Source organism: Toxotes jaculatrix, chromosome 12 (genome assembly GCF_017976425.1).
Source record: "Toxotes jaculatrix isolate fToxJac2 chromosome 12, fToxJac2.pri, whole genome shotgun sequence".
Lineage (NCBI taxonomy): Eukaryota > Metazoa > Chordata > Actinopteri > Toxotidae > Toxotes > Toxotes jaculatrix.
Window position 1 is genome coordinate 6,793,002 of NC_054405.1, and position 22,766 is coordinate 6,815,767.

A 22,766-nucleotide genomic window follows, 5' to 3' on the forward strand; every position below is an offset into this window, starting at 1 on the left:
AGGAGACAAAAGGGGAACAAAATGTGTGACAAAACCTCTGTTTCAAGGTCTTCACAAAGTCTTTCAAACAGGATAAAGCAACAAGTCATCTTCCAAAATCACCACGTTTAATTCAAAGACACCTCTGACTCTGTGTGACCTTCATCAGAGTCATGAAGGAGGAGGCGCATTTCACACACAAGGAAACTTAAATTACCTGGGTGACCCCTGACCACCCAAAAAGCTCCCTCAACCGTCAAATTCTGCAGTAACTCTTTCATGTGTGATAGCTGCACACCCCACAGGGTACTTTTAGTAAGCAATCACACACACACACACACACACACACACACACACACGCCCGTTGAGCCTTACTCACCCGATGAGGGAGACCATCTGCTCCACTATGTGCTTGCTGAAGGTAACGATCACAAACAGTTTCTGTATGACAAAGAAACACACAGAGAAAGTTCGAGTCAGTTACTGAACCATGAGGTCACTGCTGGGGTGCAGAACAAGGCAGTGTGTGCATCATAGTTTGATCAGTAATTCCTTAACTCCCCCTCACACATACACACACACGCGCACACACACAAGCACACACACCCTAAGCCCCATCATGCCCTAAGCCCTTTCCTTGCATCACCAAAGAGGTCTGGTATAAAAGCAGCCATGAAGACGCCCTTTTGTCATGGAGGGCAAGAAATAAAAGGCCTGGGTTTATGACACACCACCAACACAGTACACCAGGTCAGCATATCACACTGGCTGTCATCAGAAGTGTGTGTGTGTGTGTATAAGGAATGGATGGAGAGAAGGAGCGGAGAAATCAAAGGAGATGTGTCACTGCTTCACAGGGGGTCTGGATGCCTCCGGCTCCTGTCCAGTCTGATTCCTGCTTAGTCACCAGGCCAGAAGGGACAGAGAGGCGACCGGCAGCCATTCTGGCTCATATCAGCCCTGCGTCCTCCTGCAGGGGAGCAGGAACATGCACCCACTAATTGACCAGGCTGTTCAAGGTCCTATACTTGCCCTCAGAGTTGTTGTAGGTTACTATATTCTTATAAACAAACATGCGTCTTGGCCACTAAAAATGCGGTTTGATCCAGTAACATTTAGGTTGCCTTCAACATGCCATTAGAAAGGCTTAACCCAACAGAGCTTTTGGCGGGTCCATCATTACAAACTCATGTTGTGCAGAAAAGGATTGTTCAAACCCACAGAACCTTATTTTAAATTCTAGTCCAGATCCCAAGGTTTCCAAAGATACTAAATATATACTGCTGAATTACAGGGAAACATGTATAAAATCATACACAAGACATCTAGAATTTTCCATTTTATGTAATGATGGAGCCATAAAAATGTCATCTTAGATTTGAATATTTCACTCAATACAAATGTGTAGTTTCAATTAGGTGCTCAGTGCACATACAGAATATACTGGAAATAATGTGGAACTGTCTTATCTAAGCTGGGCTGCAAGCAGTTAAAGGTCTCATATCATACTGAGTTGACATAATTTTATATTGACCTGCTAATCCATCAATATTTTTCAAGATGCTTTTGCAAAAGGCTAAGTGGTATTGATCAAATGAAATGAAATACTACTCTCTGACATACAGGTCACTCACAATGACATAGACCTCGACTAGTTATTGACAAACTGTAGGCAATTATATTATGGAAATATTATACTAATGAAGTTTTTATGTTTAAAAGCTGCAAACTGCTCTGATTGGTAGGACTGTAGCAACTGTGTAATGAGGAGCAGCTTTTACAACAAAATTCCCTTTGAACTAAAAGTTTTTATGTGAAGATTAAGTAAAGACACAAATTGTGATTTTATTGAGGAATTTTAATATTGAGACTCGGTCTGTTTTTGCTCCAACACACACACACACAAAAACGAAGGTTTAGAATTTGTAAAACTATATGAAATATACAGACCATGATAAATTATGCTGTGAGTGGACAAAAGTAAATGTGAGAGCTGTGTAAGTACAACACCCAGGACATCAGTGTTCAGTGGTTACACTGCAGATAAGTCTGCATCAGGACGGCCCGATAATTTTAATTTCATTAAAATTGTTTTGATCAGTGCTTTGTTACAGTGCTCACTGTAACATGTGTTTCAGGTCATCCGTGTTTGATTGTCTTTTAATTTCAGTGGGTGTTAATCCACAGGACGACACTGCAGAATGAAAGAAGGACCTGCAGGCAAAATGTTGGCAATGTCACAAAACTAACAAAAACTTTGGCATCCAAATTGGACTGACATTTCCTATCGCACTATTTCTGTGCCTCACACAAAAGAAATATAACGGCACCACGAGGAAATCCCCTCATGGTACATTTTAAACTAAACTTCATTAACAAGTTTTGGTGTAATGCGCTTAAATATTGATCTTGTGCACCCACATCTTCTTAACACGTATCGACAACTGATTTATCATCCCACACAAAGGAGGAAGGGACAGCAAGATGGCTGACACAGGAAAGCTGACTAAGACGCCTTAAATATGTCTGCTCGGAAACTAACGGTGACATGGTGTTGACTCGCTGATTTCAATTTACTGATAATGCTTTTAAGAGCTACACACATCACAGTCATGGTCACTTTGTCACAAGTACACGCATTAACAAGGAGGAAGAAGCTCTCAGCCGTTTACAGAAAATGTCCACTTGTTATCAAGAACCATGAGGCTCATTGTGTGAATTAACAGTAAACTGGAAGTGAGAGAGTCCTGCTTTAAATATTGTGGTTTTGCGACTCTGACAATGCACAAATTCAGATTAAAGTGTCAAAGGGTGTAGAATAACTATTCTCTTGTTTCACCATTGCCACATGACTGTCTGCTTTCTCTGCCACACCTCGCAGCTCTTCTGTCCCCTGCCACCTATCTCAAGGGCCTGAAATGTGTATTTCCATGGCATGACCCATCATCCTCAAGTGACCCGCTGCGTCACAAAGCAGCTGACGTCGGCCATTCAGCAGGGTACATTCAGACGGAAGCAGCGCAGAATAAAAAAAAAAAAAAAAAGGCCTCTCCTTGGAGACCGGTGAGAACACACCTGAAGCACAGGTACAAACCCAGATCAAAAACACGCTTTGAAGCATTGAGGCTGAGTTTTACGCCCACACACTCACGCGCACACAAGGTACGCACACACACATACACACAACAAGCTTCAAAATCCCCTTTTGTTCCCTCTTGGCCCATGAGGGAGAACGTCACCTGCTCTCCACTGTGCTTTCCTCTCGCACTTCTTGTTCTCTGCTCACACACTGTAAACTACTGAATCATTTGCATTAGAAGCAAAAATCTGAGTTTGAAGAAAATTAAACCAAGCAGCTTCAGGAGAGACTGGGGCCCCCAGACATGCCGGAGAGTCGGGTGAAGTCTTTCTTTCTGTGAGACAGGGAGGGACACACCTCTGTCAGGCGGGGGCCCCTGGGACCCCTGGGTGTAATCTGGTCCTGTGTGTGTGTGTGATTGTGTCTGCCATGCCTGCAACCCCCACTTCCCTCCAGCTCCCCCCCATCTCTCCTTCTCTCTTTCTCCATCACCTCCCACAGACAATGTTTATCTGCTTGAGCTCGTGCTCACTGGGTTCATCACCATTGCCCCCCCCCTAGCTTTTTTTCTAGTGAGGAGCAGGACAATGCATTTTACTTATGATAAGGAATGAGGCAGAGTGGAAAAAATGCTTAGCTTTTAACCCTTCCTCTGAGCAAACTGCAGCTTTTGCTTAGAAAACAGAAAGTTGAGCCCCTGACGGTAATCACAGACATACTGCAAATTCCTGGACGCAAACTGAGGATTTTCCAGGATTAGAAGAAACATTTGCAATACCAAGTCCTGTTAACAGCACTTTCTCATTCATGGTTTAGGATGGATCTCTTACTTTCCCATCAATTCTCAATCTGCTGCAGTCTGACCAGTCTACTGTACAATGCACTGGGGCTGCTGCAGCTGCAGTCACAAAATGGTTGACTCCCCCTACTATGTCTACACAAAATGGCCTCCTTGCTACCAGCTGAGTACAGTACAGAGATGCCGTGCATGAGAGTGATTCATTATTTAACACACTTCTCCCTCTGAACAACATTAAAGATGTATGCAAATCTCAAACTTAGGTACAAATAAATTTTGCTGTTTCTCTGCAGTAGAATAGAAAAGATTAAAAAAAAAAAGTTCTACATAACCAGTGGTGTCAAACTCTGCTTTAGCATATTTAAATGTTAAATGTCATGTCAAAAAAAAACAAACAAACAAACAAACAAAAAAAAAACTCTGGCATTATTTATATTATTTAAGTGCAGCTTACCTGAATGTGCATTTTGATAACTGCTTTCCCAATGAGCGTTGCACCAAAAAATGTCCAGAACGGGACCAAAAAATGTCCACAAGTTATTCCTGCCAAGTCAAACAAGGGATTTGGTATCTGTCAAAAACAATATGGATGATTAGACTCGATACTGTGTAAATTCCCATGAAGAAATACAATACAAATACAACAAATCATGTGGATAAAGTGAAACAAGACAACAAATCCATATAGTATTTTTTTTATCTTATATATCTGCCTACGTAGGTGTGCCTACAGAGGGTCACTGATGTGTGCCATGACAATATCTGATACTTTTTAAACATATATTTTATAATATTTATTTTTTGTTCATATGCTGAACAATTCAGATGTGGCATTTCCTTTGAATTATGTATAAATGTCAGTATAAGATGAATGTGGACAGGACAAAATTATTTAGACTGATGAACCCCACAGTAGGGGGTGTGGGGGCGAGAATATTTTATAGGAAAAGAAAAAAGATTATGTATGAGTTTACTCACAGAGGCACAGGCTAAAATCCCAAAGAAGCCGACCTTCTGGATCAGTTTCTGCACTGCTACTTTCGCTCTGGTGGCAAAGTCCTAGAAAAAAAAAAGAAAAAAAAAAAAGAAAAATCAAAAGTAAGAAAAATGTGTGATTAAATTTTCATCAGAGACTTGTTGATGTTTAGCTGACGCTCATCACACACTTAAAGCACACTGCATGTGTGATGTACACAGAGCTTTATTCACAGGACACATCTCAAACCTGCTTTAAATATTTTTATGAAACATAAAATTGCAAAATAACAATAATTTCTTTTAATTACTGTTGTAGAGTTTCTGTTGCATGCATACCATCATGTCTTTATAAATACTGGATCATTTCTGACACTTTACAACTGTTCAAAGGGATTATTAATGATCTACATTTCATACACTTAATTATTCACAATTAATTTCTCATAAATTTCAGACTGATCAGTAAAATTGTTTGGATCCAAATTATTAATTGGAGCACTGAAACATTTATTAAGGCTAAATTAGAGGAAAAAGGGTTTTTCAGTGTTTTCCTAAGCACTGATGTGGAAGAGGGAATAGCACAGAGGTGTGTGAAATAAATGTGTGTAGCCAGCTGTAATGCTGTTTTTGAAGGGATTTTAATAAAATACTTTGAAACCCATTCAGATGTCACATTAAAACAAATGAAGAATTTAGGATAACATCTTGATTTGGAACAACACTGATTTATCAAAGATCTGCCTTTAGGATTTCTCCGTCATCTCTAAATGTCACTGTTTCAGCTTACTTACAAACTACTGTCTGTGTACTGACATTAAATCTTTCTATTTTATGTCTAAAAACATACTGATGTGGAAATGAAACGAAAAATGAGGGAATAACTAGGTAATTTTTTAAATATTTGTGCTTGTAAGTGCTTCTAAATGAGTTCAAAAGAGCAGCAGCTGCAACAGGAGTATCTCCTATAAATGTGCCCTCAACAAAAAGTTAGAATTAGAATCAATTACTGAAACAGATAACAACTGACAAACCAAATAATTACACCCCCAAAAACTAGATATACAGCAGCACAAACTGTTTAGAACATGAATAGACATTTATATTTTAGGATATTTAGTTTGTGCATCAGAGTGATTTTGCTTTAGTAAATCTTAGAATTTGTGTTTCGAAACCTTCCTAAGTTTAGGCGCTTGATTTTAAATGATAAAAATCTCTAAAATCCTCTACTTAAGTCTGCACTTCAGAATATTTGCACTGTATTCATTCTAATTTATTCACATCTTGCAAAACAAATGTGAAAAGTTGTTGTGTGATGAGCAAGTCCTGGTGAGGAAATGCTGCCTCATTGTTTACACTTATCGCAAAAAACATTAACTCATCTAAAAATAAACAACTTCTTAGACAGAAAATATATTTATTTAAATATCTGAATGAAAAAAAAGAGAAGTAGGTTTCAGGATAAGTCAAAACCTGTGCTGAATTCATGACCATCCCTCCAGCAGAAATCTCACAGCAGAAATGCACTGATTCACCTGCCACATATTGTAAAAGAAATGCAAGGCTTATCTCTAAACATGCTTCTTCATTCTAGGAGAATTATAGACTGGTTTTAGCATGTCTGTACCTTACCTCTGGTGCCAGTTATTGATTCCATTGTCACTGGGAATGTGAGAACAAGACAACAGACTTTGGTCATTCCTGTGACTCACAAATTCTTACTTTTCCTGCTGGTCTTGCCCTATCCTTCTTGACAACTCCACAAAAGCCTCTTTTCACAGCAATGACACAGATTTTTCCCCAATATACCTTTTCTGGGAAGAGGAGCTTTAATCTGTTTTGGATTTTATTTAAATTATTTCTGGGAACATGGCAGGAATACAGAGGAGCCCACAGATCCAGGACCCTTCATATTTTCAGAAGACACACTGTCTAGGTAAAGTTTAAAATGATTGTTTCCATGCTTTGCTCTCTTGCTACTGTTAAATTAAAATGAATTATTTTTTTAGCAAGGAAATTATGTGATTCTGGGTTGTTATCATTACTTTTATAATAATAACAATAAATTATACTGAGGACATTGCATTCCCAAAATATTCAAAGCAAGGTTTTTTAATTTCTAGGCCTTAATATGTGAATAAATTGAGTGGAGAATTTAGACTTTACAGGGAATAACTACACAATGGCTTTCATTCTTTATTATTATTTCTACATTTGTCTGAGCTTTTCTTCAAGTTGTGGCGCTTTTATCATGAAAAACAATAAGGTTATCTTTGTTTGCAAAGTTAGTAAAATTACTGTGGTAATACTGCCTCTTAAAACTGCTAAGAAGTTCTCTATATATTTCTTTTTAAATATAAATAATCTATAAATAATAAATCCTTTTCAGTTATTTCATTTATTGTACTCTTAATCAAGCAACCTCTGTCGCTTTGATATCTTAATAAATATTTTGCAGAGTTAAATGTATACTTAATGTATTCTCATAAAGGCATGTGTCCAAAAATATGACATTTCAGTGCTTTAATTTAAATATGCTCCTGCTGTTGTAATGAATCTATATATTGTTGTGTGCTGTGCCTATATGAAATTATATAGATGTTTCACATTAACACCATCCTTCTGTGGCTTTCAGATTAAACTTAAATGTGAACAGAATATTTTTAATGCAAAAAACTTCACATTAATTCAGAAATAACTGTAACTGCAGTTCTTAATAAGTTTACGGAGTGAGACAGCCTCTATTTATAGAAAATACACACTCTTTCAAACTAACTGCTAATAAGGACACATAATGTTTGCAACATTCACCTCAAGACATTTATAAAACTGTTTGCCTTTCTTGAACCAAACTGTTAATGTTTTTAAAACTGTTTCCTGACGGTTTTTCATGTGAGTGTTACAAAAATGCATCCACTGCATTTTAGAATGAAACACACAAATAATTAGTGGTCAATTCACCATGTGAAATTATTTTAAATCTAAATATCCTTAATGAATGTTTTCTGGATGTGAAAGCAGCTTTTTCTCACCTAAAACTATACACAATCAACTGACAAAGAATCTAGAGAAAAAACTAATCTGTTTCAAATGAAAAGACAAGAAAAATTAGTTTTAAAAAGTAAGGCCTCTGTGTCTAAAACATCATATTAATTTTTTAAAAATGAGGTGCAGGAGGGGGCTGGCAATACATGATCATACCTAATATGGTCAACAAAACCAGTACAGTGTTGATGACATTCTTTACGGGGTGCAACCCAGTGGACAGGAAATTTGAGAGACATGGGAGGTCGCCTAATAAGGTGGTGGTGGGGGGAGCGAAGGGACACAGAATCTGATTGGTTCACGATTTGAATTTCTGCCTCCCCTGATGTCCAATCATGAAGGTTTCTCCTTGGACAAGCCTGTAGTTTTAATTCTAGCCTGTCCCCATGTGTGCATACGTGTGCGTGTTTGTGTGTGGGTGTGATTCTGTGTGTGTGTGTGTGTGTGTGTGTGTGTGTGTGTGTGTGTGTGTGTGTGTGTGTGTGTGTGTGTGTGTGTGTGTGTGTGTGTGTGTGTTGCTCAGCTGGTGGGAAGACAGGGAGGGAAGGAATGTGTATGGCTGGTTTACAGCTGAACCGCTGAGGACTGTGTCTGGACCAGGGACACCTGACAACCGCTGGTGTTGTAGCACAGACAGAACCCTGCAGAACCAATCAGTGCCATGGAGACAGCCTGTGAATCCCATTCATTTTCTGACATCATGACACATGCATTGTTTACATTAGGTGCCGTAGCTGAGCTTTTGGCTCATGCAGTGAGAGCGAGCATGAAAATATCACCGCAGTGTGAACAAAGGGTCCCTGAGGAGGTGAGGGGAGGGTGTAAAAGGGTGTGTGTGTATATATGTGTGTGTGTGTGAACTTGTGACACCATGATTTACTATACTTGAACTATGTACTTGGACTCTCTCTCTAGTCTGCATTTCTGGACTGGGGAAGCGTCTATCTTGGATGGCTGGGGTTCAGACATCCAGACTCTGTTGTTGGCGGCTTATGGAAAATCACATCTTTGCCAGGCATCTTGCCAAGGGCTGCCTGCCGCCTCCCTAACCCCCACCCCTCCGCCACCCCCATCACCGCTGGCCTGCAGGGCTGGGCTTAGCAGCAATTACATTTGGTAAGATCTTGTCAAGGGTGCAGCGTCATTAAAACCATGAGGGTTTTGGTTCCAGGTTTGGCTGCTCGGCACAGATGCTTTACTCAGCAGTCTGCACAGTCACCCCACATGGAGCAAACCTCTGAGGGGGAATAATTCTCACATTTGATCTGTTACAGGGTTGGATTTTTTTTTTTCCCTAAATATACTTACGATGGTCAGATTATTCAGTTCCTCATTTGAATAAGCAAATCACAAGTGCTCCCCAGAAACCACAGTCTACCGGTTTTGTCTTTAAACCTTTACAGCATTTTCCCACCATTAATTCACAAGCTTGTGCTGCTTTTGTGGCAAAGTGATTTTTTTTTAAATAAAACGACACATCCATCTGCGCGCCATTACAAACATAAGAAATGTACCACGACTGTTTTGATTCAATCACAGTAAATATACTGTAGATGAATTAACGTAATAAAGCAGGAATAGCTGGGTGTTTGTAACAAGATTAGCATTAATGGAATTATGTCACCGGGATAATGAATTGAAAACCAGATTAGATTCTTATTAGGTAAATGGCCAAAAAATGACTTTTATTTTTGTGTCCATGAGTACAGGAACACACAGGAACAGAGTGAGCTCTACGTTTAACATGATAGTTTGAATATATGTGGTTTCAGTTGCCAGGTGATGACAGTTATTAGAAAAATCCACAGGGAAAAACCCAACAGAAGACAGTTTTCTGAACCTGTTACAGCAACCTCACAGCATTAACACTTTCTTTATTTTAAGCAGCACCCTTCCTTTATTCTAGTAAATGCTGATCTACCAAATGTAAACAGGATCAGTTGCAAGTATTAGGTTTTTGGAATAACTCTGATAGTGATTTTTTTTTCCTCTGCCTGTTTTTCATCTACAGTGTATTATTGTAGCATGTGATATCTGTTTATTTTGGATGTGATGACAAGTTGCTCAGAGGGTTTCTTCACAAAAATGGACTTTTCATTGTGAAAAAGTTGGCAAAGAACAACACTTTGTTTTCAGTAGGTTTTGGTAGTACTGATGGGATACAGAGTTCGAACATAGACAAAAAGCAGGCAGCAACAAGGCACCCTGCCCCATGTGGAAAAAAGTGTCAGACAAGGAAAAATCTATGCATAGCCTATACACAAGTCAACACCCACGCACATTTTTTCTCTCCCTCTCTCTGTTTTCTTTTTTTTTTCTCAATGAAAGTCTTTCACACAGAAGACACACATCTCCGGAGCGGCCGTGAGCCCCCCGACATGAAGACGGGCTAAAGTTCATCTCATTAACTCCTGACAAGCCCGCGCCTGCGCCCGCTCTCTCTGGCTCAAGAAGTGGAGTGATTAAGGAGTCCTGACGCAATCAAAGCTACAGTCCTCTTTCAAGAAAAAAGAAAAAAGAAGAGCTACGCGCTCAATCTATCTGGACACACACACTCACACACAAAACACACGCACGCACGCACACACACACACACAGACAAAAAAAAATGCACCCCTGAGTCCACGTTGACAAATTCTTTAACAAGCTGTGGTTAAAGGGAAGCTGGTTTTACTCTGACTCACCCCCCTCCTTTCAAACAGTTTACTGGAAATAAAGAGGGAGGAGGAGGGAGGGGGCACTTTCAGAGAAGTCACGTGACGGGGCCGGGCAAACCACAGCACAGAGAGCCTTTGAGTGCAGTAGGCCAGGGGGGAAGGCAGGCATACGCCCAGCGCAGATGGCCCTGATTTGAGTTACAGGAGATACGATCCTGGGAGTTGGCAATCAAGAATTCACAGCCTGTTAACCCTTTCCGTTACAAGCGGAAGTTACAAGCAGTCATGGACCTGATCCATGCAGGATGCTTTGAGACAGTCTGTGTCGATACTGAGGATTCCTCTCCAGCACACCGAGTACTCTGGTACTGAGCTAAAGATTTAAGAGGGGGAAAAAAAAAAAAACTGATGTTCATGACATCAGCGTCTGGAGCCGTTAGAAAAGGCATGACTTCATTATTCTTGAATAGCTCTGTTGAATGAATGAGAGAAAAAAAAAAAAAAACCCAGAGTGCTCTGCTGCTGTGTATCACGTGCACTTGTGGCAGGAAGTTGGCACGTGCAGGCTGGGAGAAATACCAGTGGGTTTAAGTCAAACTGCTGGCACCTACAAACCTCTGTGACTTGAGCGGAGGGGACGTAGTCAGCATCTTAATCCAGCTCTGTTGCTACAGGGTGGAGAGTGTGTGTGTGTGTGTGGGAGAGAGTCTGTGGGTGTGTGGGTGTGTGGGTGTGTGTTCTGTGTGTGTGTGTGTGTGTGTGTGGGGTGGGGTGGAGGGGTCACATCCTTGAAGACAAAATTTAACCACTTCCTGTCTAAACACAGCGATCCAACGATAGCACAGTTTCTCCAATCCAGTTCCACTGGAGTCTGTTTCCACTTGGGTCTACTACTATTGATTTTCAGCTTTCAATCAAAAACTCAGACACAGATCCACAGCGGATGAATGCCTCCGTGTCCACCTTAAAAGGTGTGAAAAGGGTCAGATGTGGAAAGGTGAAAATCAGAGAGGTGTCGCGGGATCTCCTCGAGGGAAAGATGGAACCCTGAGAACATCCGAGTGATGGTAAAAAAGCTCTGGCGAGAGAAAAAATGTTTCCGTATGTGGCAGGTCCTCGCTGGTGCAAGCAACCTGCCTCCAGATGCTGTCCAATCACACGAGCACACATTACATACATACACATGGCTGCCAGATATCATCACAGACAGAGAGAGAGGGAGAGAGAGAGAGAGAGAGAGAGAGAGAGAGAGAGCAATGCACAGTGGGAGACGATCGGAGTGCGTGAGAAAGAATAAGAGCAAAGGAAGAGAGGGACAGAAAAAGAAACAATGTCAGAGGGAGAGCGAGACCGAGGCTGTGCACTGAGACAGCAGCATGCCGCGTCACTTCCAATCTGCCCTTGCACGGATGCGAGACAAACAGGCGATGCTCCTCCTGCGCAACACTGTTCATTTTTTTGGGAAAAGACACGCAGCAGCTCTCCGGTGCCGTGATGATCATTTAGACAAAATGTCCTCTTCCCCCGGGCTGCCCGTTTGTCTTGCTCTTCCTCCGTCTCTGCTCTTTTCTCACAGTTTCGGAGGGAAGCGCCACTTTATCAGTAAGTGATGTCAGAGCTCCACGCACAAATATGTGGTCTGAACGCCAAGGCTGCTGTTGGTGCCAACCGACCCAGCTGTCCACAGCATTACTAACAGTGGACCTTAGAGAAGATGCTGCGCCCCTGTCCCCTGTCAACCCGAAGCACAGACTCTTCTGATCACATTTTTTTTTTGTGACTTCCTTGAATCGGTTTCAATATTAGTCTTTCAAAAGGTCACTTCAGTTAGCGTGTCTCAGTTTAACTCTGCTGATAATGAAAAAAGAGGTTGATGCAATATTTCCCTTTAGAAGAACGATGCTAAATTTACACACATCTACAGGACCGAGGGTATCATTTCTGAGTACGCAGTGCTTCTAGGCACTGACACATTTTATCATGAAAAATTATTTAAATGACTTCAAAAAAAATCTTATTAAGGGAGGCGCAACATGGCAATTCAGCCAATGTGTACCCAGCTCAATTTTAAGATATGCAGGAAAGGAAGGGACAGAGCAAAAGCATGTGCGTGTCTGTGACAACGGACTACCAATTCATCTATTGCTATTTGGAGACATATTAACAGTTTAGTGAGTATGTGGCCCAGCCAAAGGCAAAACACCTGCATCGACATGAGAAACTGAGCTGTGGCCAGAAATAGTGGCTCAAAGCTTTCTCCCAGGAACGTGGTGCAATAAGGATTTTCTGCCACTGGGAACGAACGCACTTATTCATCTGTGATATGTTCTTTAACAAGACATTTAGTGCATGAGCTCCTGTACAGGCTGATGTGGGAGAGAAGACACGGAAAGAAACAAATGCCTGGTTAAGCACTGACTTGTGCAGCAGTCTCTGAGAGACAACAGCGGTGAAAGTCAAAGACATTAGAGTCATTTTTCATGCATTTTTAAATTAGGATTAGACAAAGTAAAATCAGTTCTAGTCAAATACACAGTAACTGCAGCACAACTTTTAGGCGACTATGGGGATCCCTGCAGGAATCCAGGGATCCAACAGAGGTCCACAGACCCCTGCTAAAGGACTACTGATTAAGTATGGGAATAATTTTTTTTTAAATGTAGGTATCTCCAAAGTAAATAAAGTTTTTTTCAGTTATTTTAACCATCACTGATAGGGATGAAGTGATTTGCCCTGTTAACAACTTCCTTCCAGAAAACTGTGACAGTTTAAACACTGGAAACAAGTGAAATCCTGCCTACAGATTTTTCCACTTGTTCCAAACAAATACTTTTCACTTGTAATTAGTAGTTTTTTTAAATCATCTTTCCATTGTTTTGACTTTTTGTCATGAAACAGGATGTTGAGGTAGAATGTAATGAAAAAAAGTGAACATCATTTACCTGATCCAGCTGTGATGTAAGTGAAAAGCGGCTGATTGAAAATCTATAACCACATTGTGTATTCGACATACACAATGCGGTGTAAGTTTAAGAAAGAACATATTGTGGAATTTTAAAATCAACACACAAGAAAAGTACATTTACTGACATTTTCTACCAATAAAGCCAGAGGAACACCACATCCACAGAAAGAGAAAATTAGCATCAAGGGAAAAAGCTCTTTGTTTTATGGGTAGACAGGCATGTCTGTCCCTTTTGGATTTACTGAATTATCAAAGAAAGCTTTCCAGTACTGAATGATTCACATCTAAACTATTGTAGGACTGTTACTAATCCTGTATGCATGCTGAAAAGTGAAATGTATACTGTAAACAAAAAGAACCATTCCTCCGAATCACTCAGTAATCTCTTGATATCTGGGATACCCTAAAAAAAAAACAAAAAAAAAACTGGCAACTACAGTTTATTTACAGATACATGAGTGAGTGAGCCTGTTGTAAAGTTCAAAACCATTTATGGATGCAGTTGTTTTACTGCACTTGACCTGTCTGACTGTTTGACCTACAGTGCTGGGAGAGAGAGAAGCATTCCTGAGGACGCGGACTGTGTCAGGACAGACAGTCCTGACGAAAAGCCTTCACCAAACCACACACATTTCCCTTCAATTCTTCTCCTCCATTCATAATCACAAGAGGGTGGAAAAATAAATATTTACAGTGAGCTGTTAGACATTGTTGAAACATTTGCAGGGATGTTTGATATGAAAACTTTTTTTTTTTTTTTGTACAGGGAATTTCAAAATGAAGGGCCGGAAATGGCGGAACATTTTACTCGAGTGCATCATTGCTGTTCTCTTAGTCATAACATAGTTGTGAAAGGTCTTGATTCCTGTTATACTGCTGAAACACTGAGGTGTGGCTTGGGGCTTCACGTTTGTGGGACTGCAGTGGCACGTTCAGAGCAAGGAACAAGTACAAAAGTGCAAAAGAGCAAAAAAGTCAGAATGAAGGCGAGTGAAGCAGGTAGAAGCTTAACAAGAGGAGTGTTGTGGGGAGGAGGTGGAAATGAGAAGGGTTAGATAACAGAGGGTGATGAGGATGAAGGATGAAGGTGATGATGGAGGGAGCAGTGTGTCACCTGTGCAGACTGGGCCTGGTCCAGCATCTCCTCAAACTTCTGGTAATCCTCGTCATCAGGGTCAGAGCCGGAGAGCCGCGCAGCCCGGGCCATGAAGTAGGGAGGAAGCTCGCCTATAGCGGTACCTGCACCCTGCTCACGCAGAAACACAGAGACACACACACACACACACACACACACACACACACACACAGAGCGTTAATTATTGCTGCTCAGTTGTTGGTGTTCTCCCTGACGTGATGTGCTTCCGTGCACTGTTTTGGCAACACAGGCTTCTGTCCCGTCATGCCAATAAATCTGAATTCAACATCATTTCAAGTACGAGAGAGAGAGAGAGAGATGTTAGTTGCTATGTACAGTGCAGGTTGTTTATTTGTATGAACTTTATTTAGATGCTATCATTGATTTTAATAGCTTTAAGCAGTATTTTTTAATTAAGCATTGAGTAGGCTGGTTGTAAAAATTCTATATTTGTCTAAATATTACACTAATTATTATAAAAAGAACGTTACCCTGGTGCCTGGAGGGTTAATGGAGCAAAAATATCAAAGGAGCTTGCACTGCTTGATGTCTGGGATTGTGTGATCAGCTTAATGGGAATAAAACGGAAAGGATTTACGAGAACGAAAATCCCACAGATTATTAAACGATCATGGACACATAAAACACAGGCCCAGGGAAGGTGAAAAACCAGATGCCCCCTCTAAACAGCATATCAACACACTGCACTGCTAACTGCCCTGGTCTAATCTACTTTGGACATGTGGAAACAGTATTCCTGGAAAATTTAAGAAGTGCTAACAAGCCCAAGGGGGTCTAAGGGAACCAAGATATCAATATCTAACAGCCAAAAGGAGCTTGTACTTATAAAGCACTGGAGCCTGTGTGATTGAGGGGGGCTTAACAGGAAAAAAAGCGGAAGTGATTTGAGGGAAATAAATCCTCAGTACTTGGTCGGTTCACCAAGTTCATTCTGCCAAAACATGAGGACAGAGAGGGAGCGGGGGAATGAGGGGTGAGGGCTACAGACTTAATTAACACAATGAAAACAGCCGCCAAGAAATGCAGTGTTTTTGGAGTTGCTCATAGCTCATTACTTTAATGTTTCCAGGCACAGGGGGAGAGTAGGGGTGAAAGGGGGATGAGAAAAGATGTTGAGGATATAGTTAGTGTAAGTTACATTTACAAATGATAAATGGATGATTTCAAGCCCCAACACATCCCTAACATCCTGCAATCCACAGACAGCAATGAAAAAAAAAAAATGAAGCTTTTGCACAAGAAATTCAGTCGTCTAGGTGGAACATGCACAAAATCACAGCTCCAATCTCTCTCTCAGAAGAACATAACTGACTAATCACAGCCACATTACTTGCATGTAGCTGAATGGCTGAGCCAGAAGATGATTAGTGGGTAGTTAGCAACCATGGCAGCGACAACAAGCCCAAACAATCATTCTCAGGAGGCGGTGCTATCCCAAAACCTGGCAGACTGCATCTTTAATCTGGACACCCTCTTCTCTTGTTAACACTGCAGTCTTTGATGAAATCTGCCAGTTTTTTTTTCATAATGGAGACGTGCCTTAATCTCCCTGGCAGCTGCTCCATTCAATAGCTCTGCCTCTGTTTGTGAGCCTGCATGTGCCTCTGTGTGTGTGCGTGTGTGTGTAGGTGTGTGTGCGTATGTGTATTTGTGCAGGGGGCAGTGAAATGCGTCCACCTGCACACTGGTGGTGTTTGAAGTGGAGCACTTCAGGGAGCGGCAGTAGTAGACAGAGAGGTTTCAAGAGGTAACAGAAAAACCATAACGAAAGAGGAGGAAAGAGAAAGGAGAAAGGAGGAGGAGAGGAGATGATGGTGGTGGTGGGTGGGAGGGGAATGTCATGTCTCATCGCCAGTGGGAGGCTGGCAGGGAGGAGGGGGAATGTTGGCAGGGGTGCTTTGAAATCGTGGGCGCAACAGGTGTCTCCAACTGTAGAGCTGACAAGCCTCAGCCGAGGCCATGCCAGGCTGGGGTTACAGGGGTGTAGCGGTGACTGGGTGGTGTTGAGTCCAAGGGGATTAGGTGGCACACACACACCCACAGACGCAGACTCCTATATCACACCTCAGAGCTTGGTGCTGCTGCTGGTGGAGCTGCAGCTCAGAGGAAATCTGACTCCAGTAAATCAAGCATACAGACTTTTTTACATGCAGGGTCTGTGTGCCTCCACACACACACACTCCCACACACACACACACAGAAGGGGATGTAGATATATAAGACAGGGTGTGTCTTTAACATGAACAGTATTACTATAAGGGGTGAAAGATGAGGATCACAGTATCCTTTACTAAAGTCTCACATTATTTAAGCATGTAAAGAAGCTGTTTAATGTTGCAGTTAGAGGACTGGGAATGAATATCAATAAAAGGCCAGTAAGTAGTGTTTTTTCATAAGGGAATGATTTTCCAATAAACCAAAACCTTATTTTTTCTCTATCACATGTACGTGTGCATGTTTCCAACTTTGCATTTATAAGTGAGCAGCTTTTGACACTACCGGTCAAAAGCTTTAAAACACCTTCATTTTTCCAGCTTTTATTTAAATGTACACAATGTGATGTCTTAGTGTTTCTGAAATTAAAGCCTTGAACAATTAAATTATATGATTTTTTAAAGGAATCATTTACTCTTACATCCTAAATCTAATCTAAATTTCTGACTCATCCAGAAGCCAAACACAAACACACTCATGACCTTCTTTCTACAGTGGAAATGAAATACTGTTCATAAAGTTTACGCCAACACTGCAGCAGAAGTTCCCACAAACGTGTTGCACTTGTAGTTTGCTTTGCTTTCACCTTCTGTCCAGTTCATCCCAAACCAGCTCCACAGGGTTTAGGTCTGGAGACTGTGCTGGTCTTCATCATGTGAAGCCTCCTTCTAGTTCTTTTTTTTTTTTTTCTAATGTTTTGGGTGATTAACTTGCTGTAGGATCCCTCTCTGACCAACCAGTCAGTCTACTACTACTTCCTGCAGTGCAGCGTTGTCCTAATAAAGCATCAGAGGGTGTAGTAACACAGTTTTTTCCAACACTGCCTTTGTACACACAGAGGGTTTGTAATTCATCAACAAACATTGGTTCACCTGTGTGAACTGTTTACATTAACTTTTAAAGGTTTCGTTTACTTCCATTGCTGCAGGAAAGATATAAGTGAACCTGTTTCTATGACATTTACATGATTTTTCACTTTTTGATGACCTTAATATTTTTAATTTGACCTTTCCCATTTACCTTTGCACCATTAAAGGTTATCCCCTGGATTTGAACTGCTTAATTTTAAGGTAATTCAATAAATTCTGGTAAAACGGGGCTGTTCTAAAACTTTTGACAGGTAGTGTATGTGTGGATAGTTAATGTATTACCAACAATAAGGAAGCCTGAAGGCCAATCACAGTACAGTGCAGGCTGTGGAAAGCCTGCCTGGTTCCCGTAAAGTCCCCGGTAATGAAGAAGTAGCTTAGGATCTGTATTTCCCCCTCGCCTCAGCACCGTCCACATTATGCAGAACAGGGAAACAGATAACAAAGATTGACAAAACTCGTATCGTGTGTCAGTCACCAAGTTCTCTTTTATCAGTGTTCAGCAGTTCTGCCTTTTCTCGTGATGACAGAAAAAACGAACTGACAAGAAGCGGACATGAAAAGATACTGCACTTACAAAAAGTTCACAATGGTGTATGACTTTCAGGTCACAATGCCACGAATCTATTGCTGTGTTTTTATGTGTCCTGCACGTCTGTGTGAGACAGCAGCACAAACCATTGTTTGTGGTTTCATGTTAACTCTGACACATTTGAGTCATTGATAAACCAACCAAGCCCCAGTCTAGGCATAACTACTGTATAACTAAGACTGCCTGAATGCTGCTAAATTTAAGCTTTAAAAAGAACAAATATGACATTTTTAAGTTCAGCATGTTGGGTTTTTATGTTTCTTCTGTGAAGAAACATAAAAAGCTTTTTTTTTCTCTGGTCCTTAAAAAAGATCAAAAGATAAAAATATTTTATATTTCTCGGCAGCCACAAGGCTGGTTAGAGGTGTGAAACCACTGACACTGCATGGGGGAAATTCATGGTAAGGAGCTGGGGTTTTCCAAGCAAATGACTTATCAATGAGTATATTTTCACCCGTGGTGTGAATGCAAATGAGCAGAACCTCCATCAGAAAAGGTTCAAGGTCTCTTACTGGTGGAGGTACAACGAAAAAAATAATGAGCAAGCAGTCGACAGTCACCTGTGACAATGATTCTACAATTAGGTGTCTTTCACATGGGCAGGGGGAGATTTAAAAGACTTAAATACATCTATCTATTCAAATGTTAACAGATGAGAGAATACACATGAAGTGCCAAGTTTTCACCTTTTGTTCTGTTCTCTTACCACCCCATAAACTGCATGTTAACTCAGAAGAAAAAAAAAAAAATCAGTCTGATTTGCGTACCTCATTTGGAGTCCTTGGCATGTATAGTTTGACCCTGCCCTTGGAAAACTGGGTCTCTAAAAGCCTTCAATTTTGGTAATTTTCATGTTTCTACCACCCTCTGTCTAATGACACCTTTCAAAACCCACTGGATAAATTCAAAAATGCATGGTGGTTAATCCGAAAACAAGACTGTTTTTCTTAGCTCCTGAGAAACTGGCATTTGGGAGATATGAGGGTTTCACCTGACAGCAACGATATTTCAAAGCACACTCTCTGAACGCTGGTCAGAGCTGTGGCGAACGTGCAAGGTCGTGGCAAACTGTGACCAAAACTGAGCCATGAGAAATGTTTAGAAAAGCTTAACTCTGTACAGATCCTGCAAAGGCCTGCTCTTCAGCTGTTCCGGTCTACAGTACGCACAGCTAGTGTGTAACAGGAACTCACCCACATACAAGCTTCCAGGCGGACTTTGGAGATGATGGTCCAGAGAGAGATGCTTCCCTGGAGGCCTGCTGACCCCGCCCCCGTGGTCTCCACGCCCACCTGCTCAGCATCAGAGCCTGGTTCTGCTGCTTCGTGCTGGGGACAGACTATTTGGTCGGGATAGGGTGGCTCGGGGAAATCCACCGAGCCGCATTCATAAGCCGCCAGGGTCACAGATGCTATGTGTGGTCCCTGAGAAGCAGAGAGAGAAAGAAAGACAGAGAAAGGCAGAGAAAAAGGAAGATAAAGTGAAAAAGAGAAAGGGCTGAAAAATAAGAGTGGGAGTGGGTCCACCTGTTGGAAGTAGTTTTGAGTCAGAGGAGGAACCCCCCTTTTTTATTAGCATAGGGACAAAATGAGAGCAGTGAGTCAAATACTGAATGACACCATAAAGACAGTTATAAGTGGGCCTGTCTTCTGTAGTTCTTATAGCAGTGGACTCTCTGTTTTTGAATATAAATTAGCATAAAGAGTGTAAAGGCCATTAAGAAACTCAGAAAAACCCATGTCTATGATTGAGCTGGAACGTTGGGCATAACATGCGGTTTGATAAACCTACAGGAGTGTTAACTGATAGAGAGTGAAGGGCCCCAGGTGGAAACAATCAAAGATGGAAACCAAAGCTGGGGCACAAAAAAACCACTCACACACACACTCACACTCACATTCACATTTATACGCTCATACAAATGAACAACAAACGTGGTAAATTAAAAAATATGAAGCGTGCAATTAACACAGAGGTTTAAACGCCTGACTCTCCTCATTGTTCTCAGGTGACACGCACATTAACACACACACAAACACGCAATCAACTGTGCCTATGTGTATTGCACCATATGTGTGCCCACAGGAGAGCCAGGCAATAATAACGAAGAAAAAAGAGAAGCAGAAAAGGAAGGGGCTTCTACATTCAGACTCTGCTCAGACAGAATTTATTAATGTTTGACTGTTCTTTGCAGTAAGAATGAGACATTAGCATACTTGAGGGCCCGGTGTCTTTGATAGGGGCCCGGTCTGGTTTACATTTCTGGTTCTTGTTTATTTACTCATTTCAATTAGGCCTCCAGTGAGAAAACGGAGGCATCAAAGGAAGGAAGAGAGGTGCAGGTTGGATTTCTGCTGCGTGCTGAAAGTCAGTCGAGCTGCCAGTTTTTTTGTTCTCGACTCTGCGAAACACTGAAACACAGTCATCTCAATATCCCCAACGCCGCTGTGTAGTGAGGCCACACACACACACGCACACAATTAAACTCAATTGCACAGAAATGCTAAAATGAACATATCAAGAGGGGAAATCTCCATTTCAACACACTCCTGGCATTTTGAAATGAAGTGCCAGCACTGGTCATTTGAAGTCTTCTTTCTCTAATTGTGCTTCTATTATTTTAAACATAAGCAATTTAAATAGCTATAGTTCATAGTTCATTTAACACACCTGTTTTGAAGGATAATTTCTTATGACACACCTGTTTTGAAGAGTAATTTAATTTCCTATCTGGGTCAAAGCAGAGGCTGAGATGTGAGTGCTGGATTGCTGACCAGAGCAGGGAACACAATGTACAACTATTTCTGTGAAAACTGCTCTTTCACTGCTATTCCTGCAGAACAAACTCAGCTATCAAAGCTGTTGTCGGAGAGGAACAAGGAAACTATTTGTACAAATGGCCGTTGATCCTTCTACCCTGGCTCGTCATGACAGTAAAGTTGATAACATCATCTGAGAGCACAGTGTTTGATTAAGTTTGGTACTGAACAGGATCCAATCAGGAAGAATAGGTCATGTAACTTTGCATTTCCTCGGCGAGAACGCACTGTTACACACCGAGCAACGATCTAGATAGATCTGAACTGACAGATGTGATCAAACAAGTCAGTAACACCAGTGTGATCCATGTAAATAAAGGCAGGTCCCTGGAGTGGGCAGACGTCAGCAGGCCCTGTGTGCTCTGTCTGTTGCATGTGTTTACACTCATGAGTATGTGTGTGTAGGAAGGGTGCTCCCAGTGACGCACGGGGGCAGTTTGGCATTACGCAATGTAGCGCCAAAGCAATCTGGCAATCCTGGGGTGGGGCTGGAACTTCCGGGGCTGCATGGGACAAGGCAGGACAGGACAGGACGGGATGTGAGAGGGTGGGACAGTGGCGTGTGAGGCAACAGGAAACAGCAATGCCTTCTCAATGCACTCCCTTTAGATGACACAGATTTGTTTCTCTACACACAATATTAGTAACCCGGCGCAGTAACATTTGCATAAATAATCTCCGAGAAAGACTCCCAGGACTTACAAAGAAAACATCTGATGCTCACACACTTGTTTTCCTACAAATAGGAAAATCTTCAGTGACCCAGAGAGAGAGAAGTCAAGAAACTCCCAGCACTGACCCAGTCAGGCTGGATACTCCCCAGACTCATATCCTCCCCACTGACTCTCCAGTGAGATCACACTGCCCCGAAATCCACACACACACACTTCATGTGCATAGACAGACTCCTCAAGCAGAATGCTTGTGTGGCCAAGAAAGACTATATTCGTCTTGCTCACACTTTCCAGTTCTATCTCAGGTAATGTGTGTTTACCAAACACACACAGACAGCCTGCCAACAGAGAGTGTTGCGTGACTTGGAGTACCTGCTCTCTCTCACTCTCTCTGCGTCTAATGCTGTGTCACTGCTTCTCAACTTACACAAAAGCCCAGTCCTCTCATGTTGTTCAGGTGACTCACGCAGCTCAGCCCTTCAGCATCCAGGTAGCTGCCCTTTGTCTCATTTTGTTACTGACTTCAGGACACACACAGACAAACAGACACACATCTCATCTTTACCCAAGGAGGACACAGTAGATGATTAATAACAGGGAAAAAAAAACACACACACACAACATGCAGTGGAGGAAGTGTGAGAGAGCATTGTTCCATCTTATACACTGTTTACTGTAAACAGAGAAGTGTTGAGAGTTTATGTGTCTGCTGAAATTCCACGTCCTAACTGTGCCTAATGCTTAAAAACACATCAGCACTGACACAAAGTTACTCTCTCTGACCCCGTGGGATCTACAATGGAGGCAGCATTGTTGGCATTCCTGTGGCGACCTGCACAAACCAACGCTCGGCCTCCAAAACGAGTGGGATCCCCACTCCTGGGTATGAGCGCATCCACACGGAGGAGAAACACACAGTTTGGATCCGGTAATTAAGCATGTC

The 22,766-nt window shown here is 41.7% G+C and overlaps 1 protein-coding gene across 4 annotated transcripts in view; it reads right to left on the minus strand.

Moving 5' to 3' along the window:
• Positions 1-22,766, minus strand: part of LOC121191258 (vacuole membrane protein 1-like) — a 60,846-nt gene that overhangs the window by 19,350 nt on the left and 18,730 nt on the right. For all 4 annotated transcript variants that reach the window (XM_041052430.1, XM_041052431.1, XM_041052428.1 and 1 more), the window contains 5 exons: positions 19,524-19,754; positions 14,614-14,745; positions 4,836-4,916; positions 4,312-4,428; positions 359-420 (listed from right to left, as the gene is read on the minus strand). In XM_041052430.1, coding sequence (XP_040908364.1) covers positions 359-420; positions 4,312-4,428; positions 4,836-4,916; positions 14,614-14,745; positions 19,524-19,754 — 623 coding nt within the window. The remainder of the gene's footprint in view (positions 1-358; positions 421-4,311; positions 4,429-4,835; positions 4,917-14,613; positions 14,746-19,523; positions 19,755-22,766) is intronic.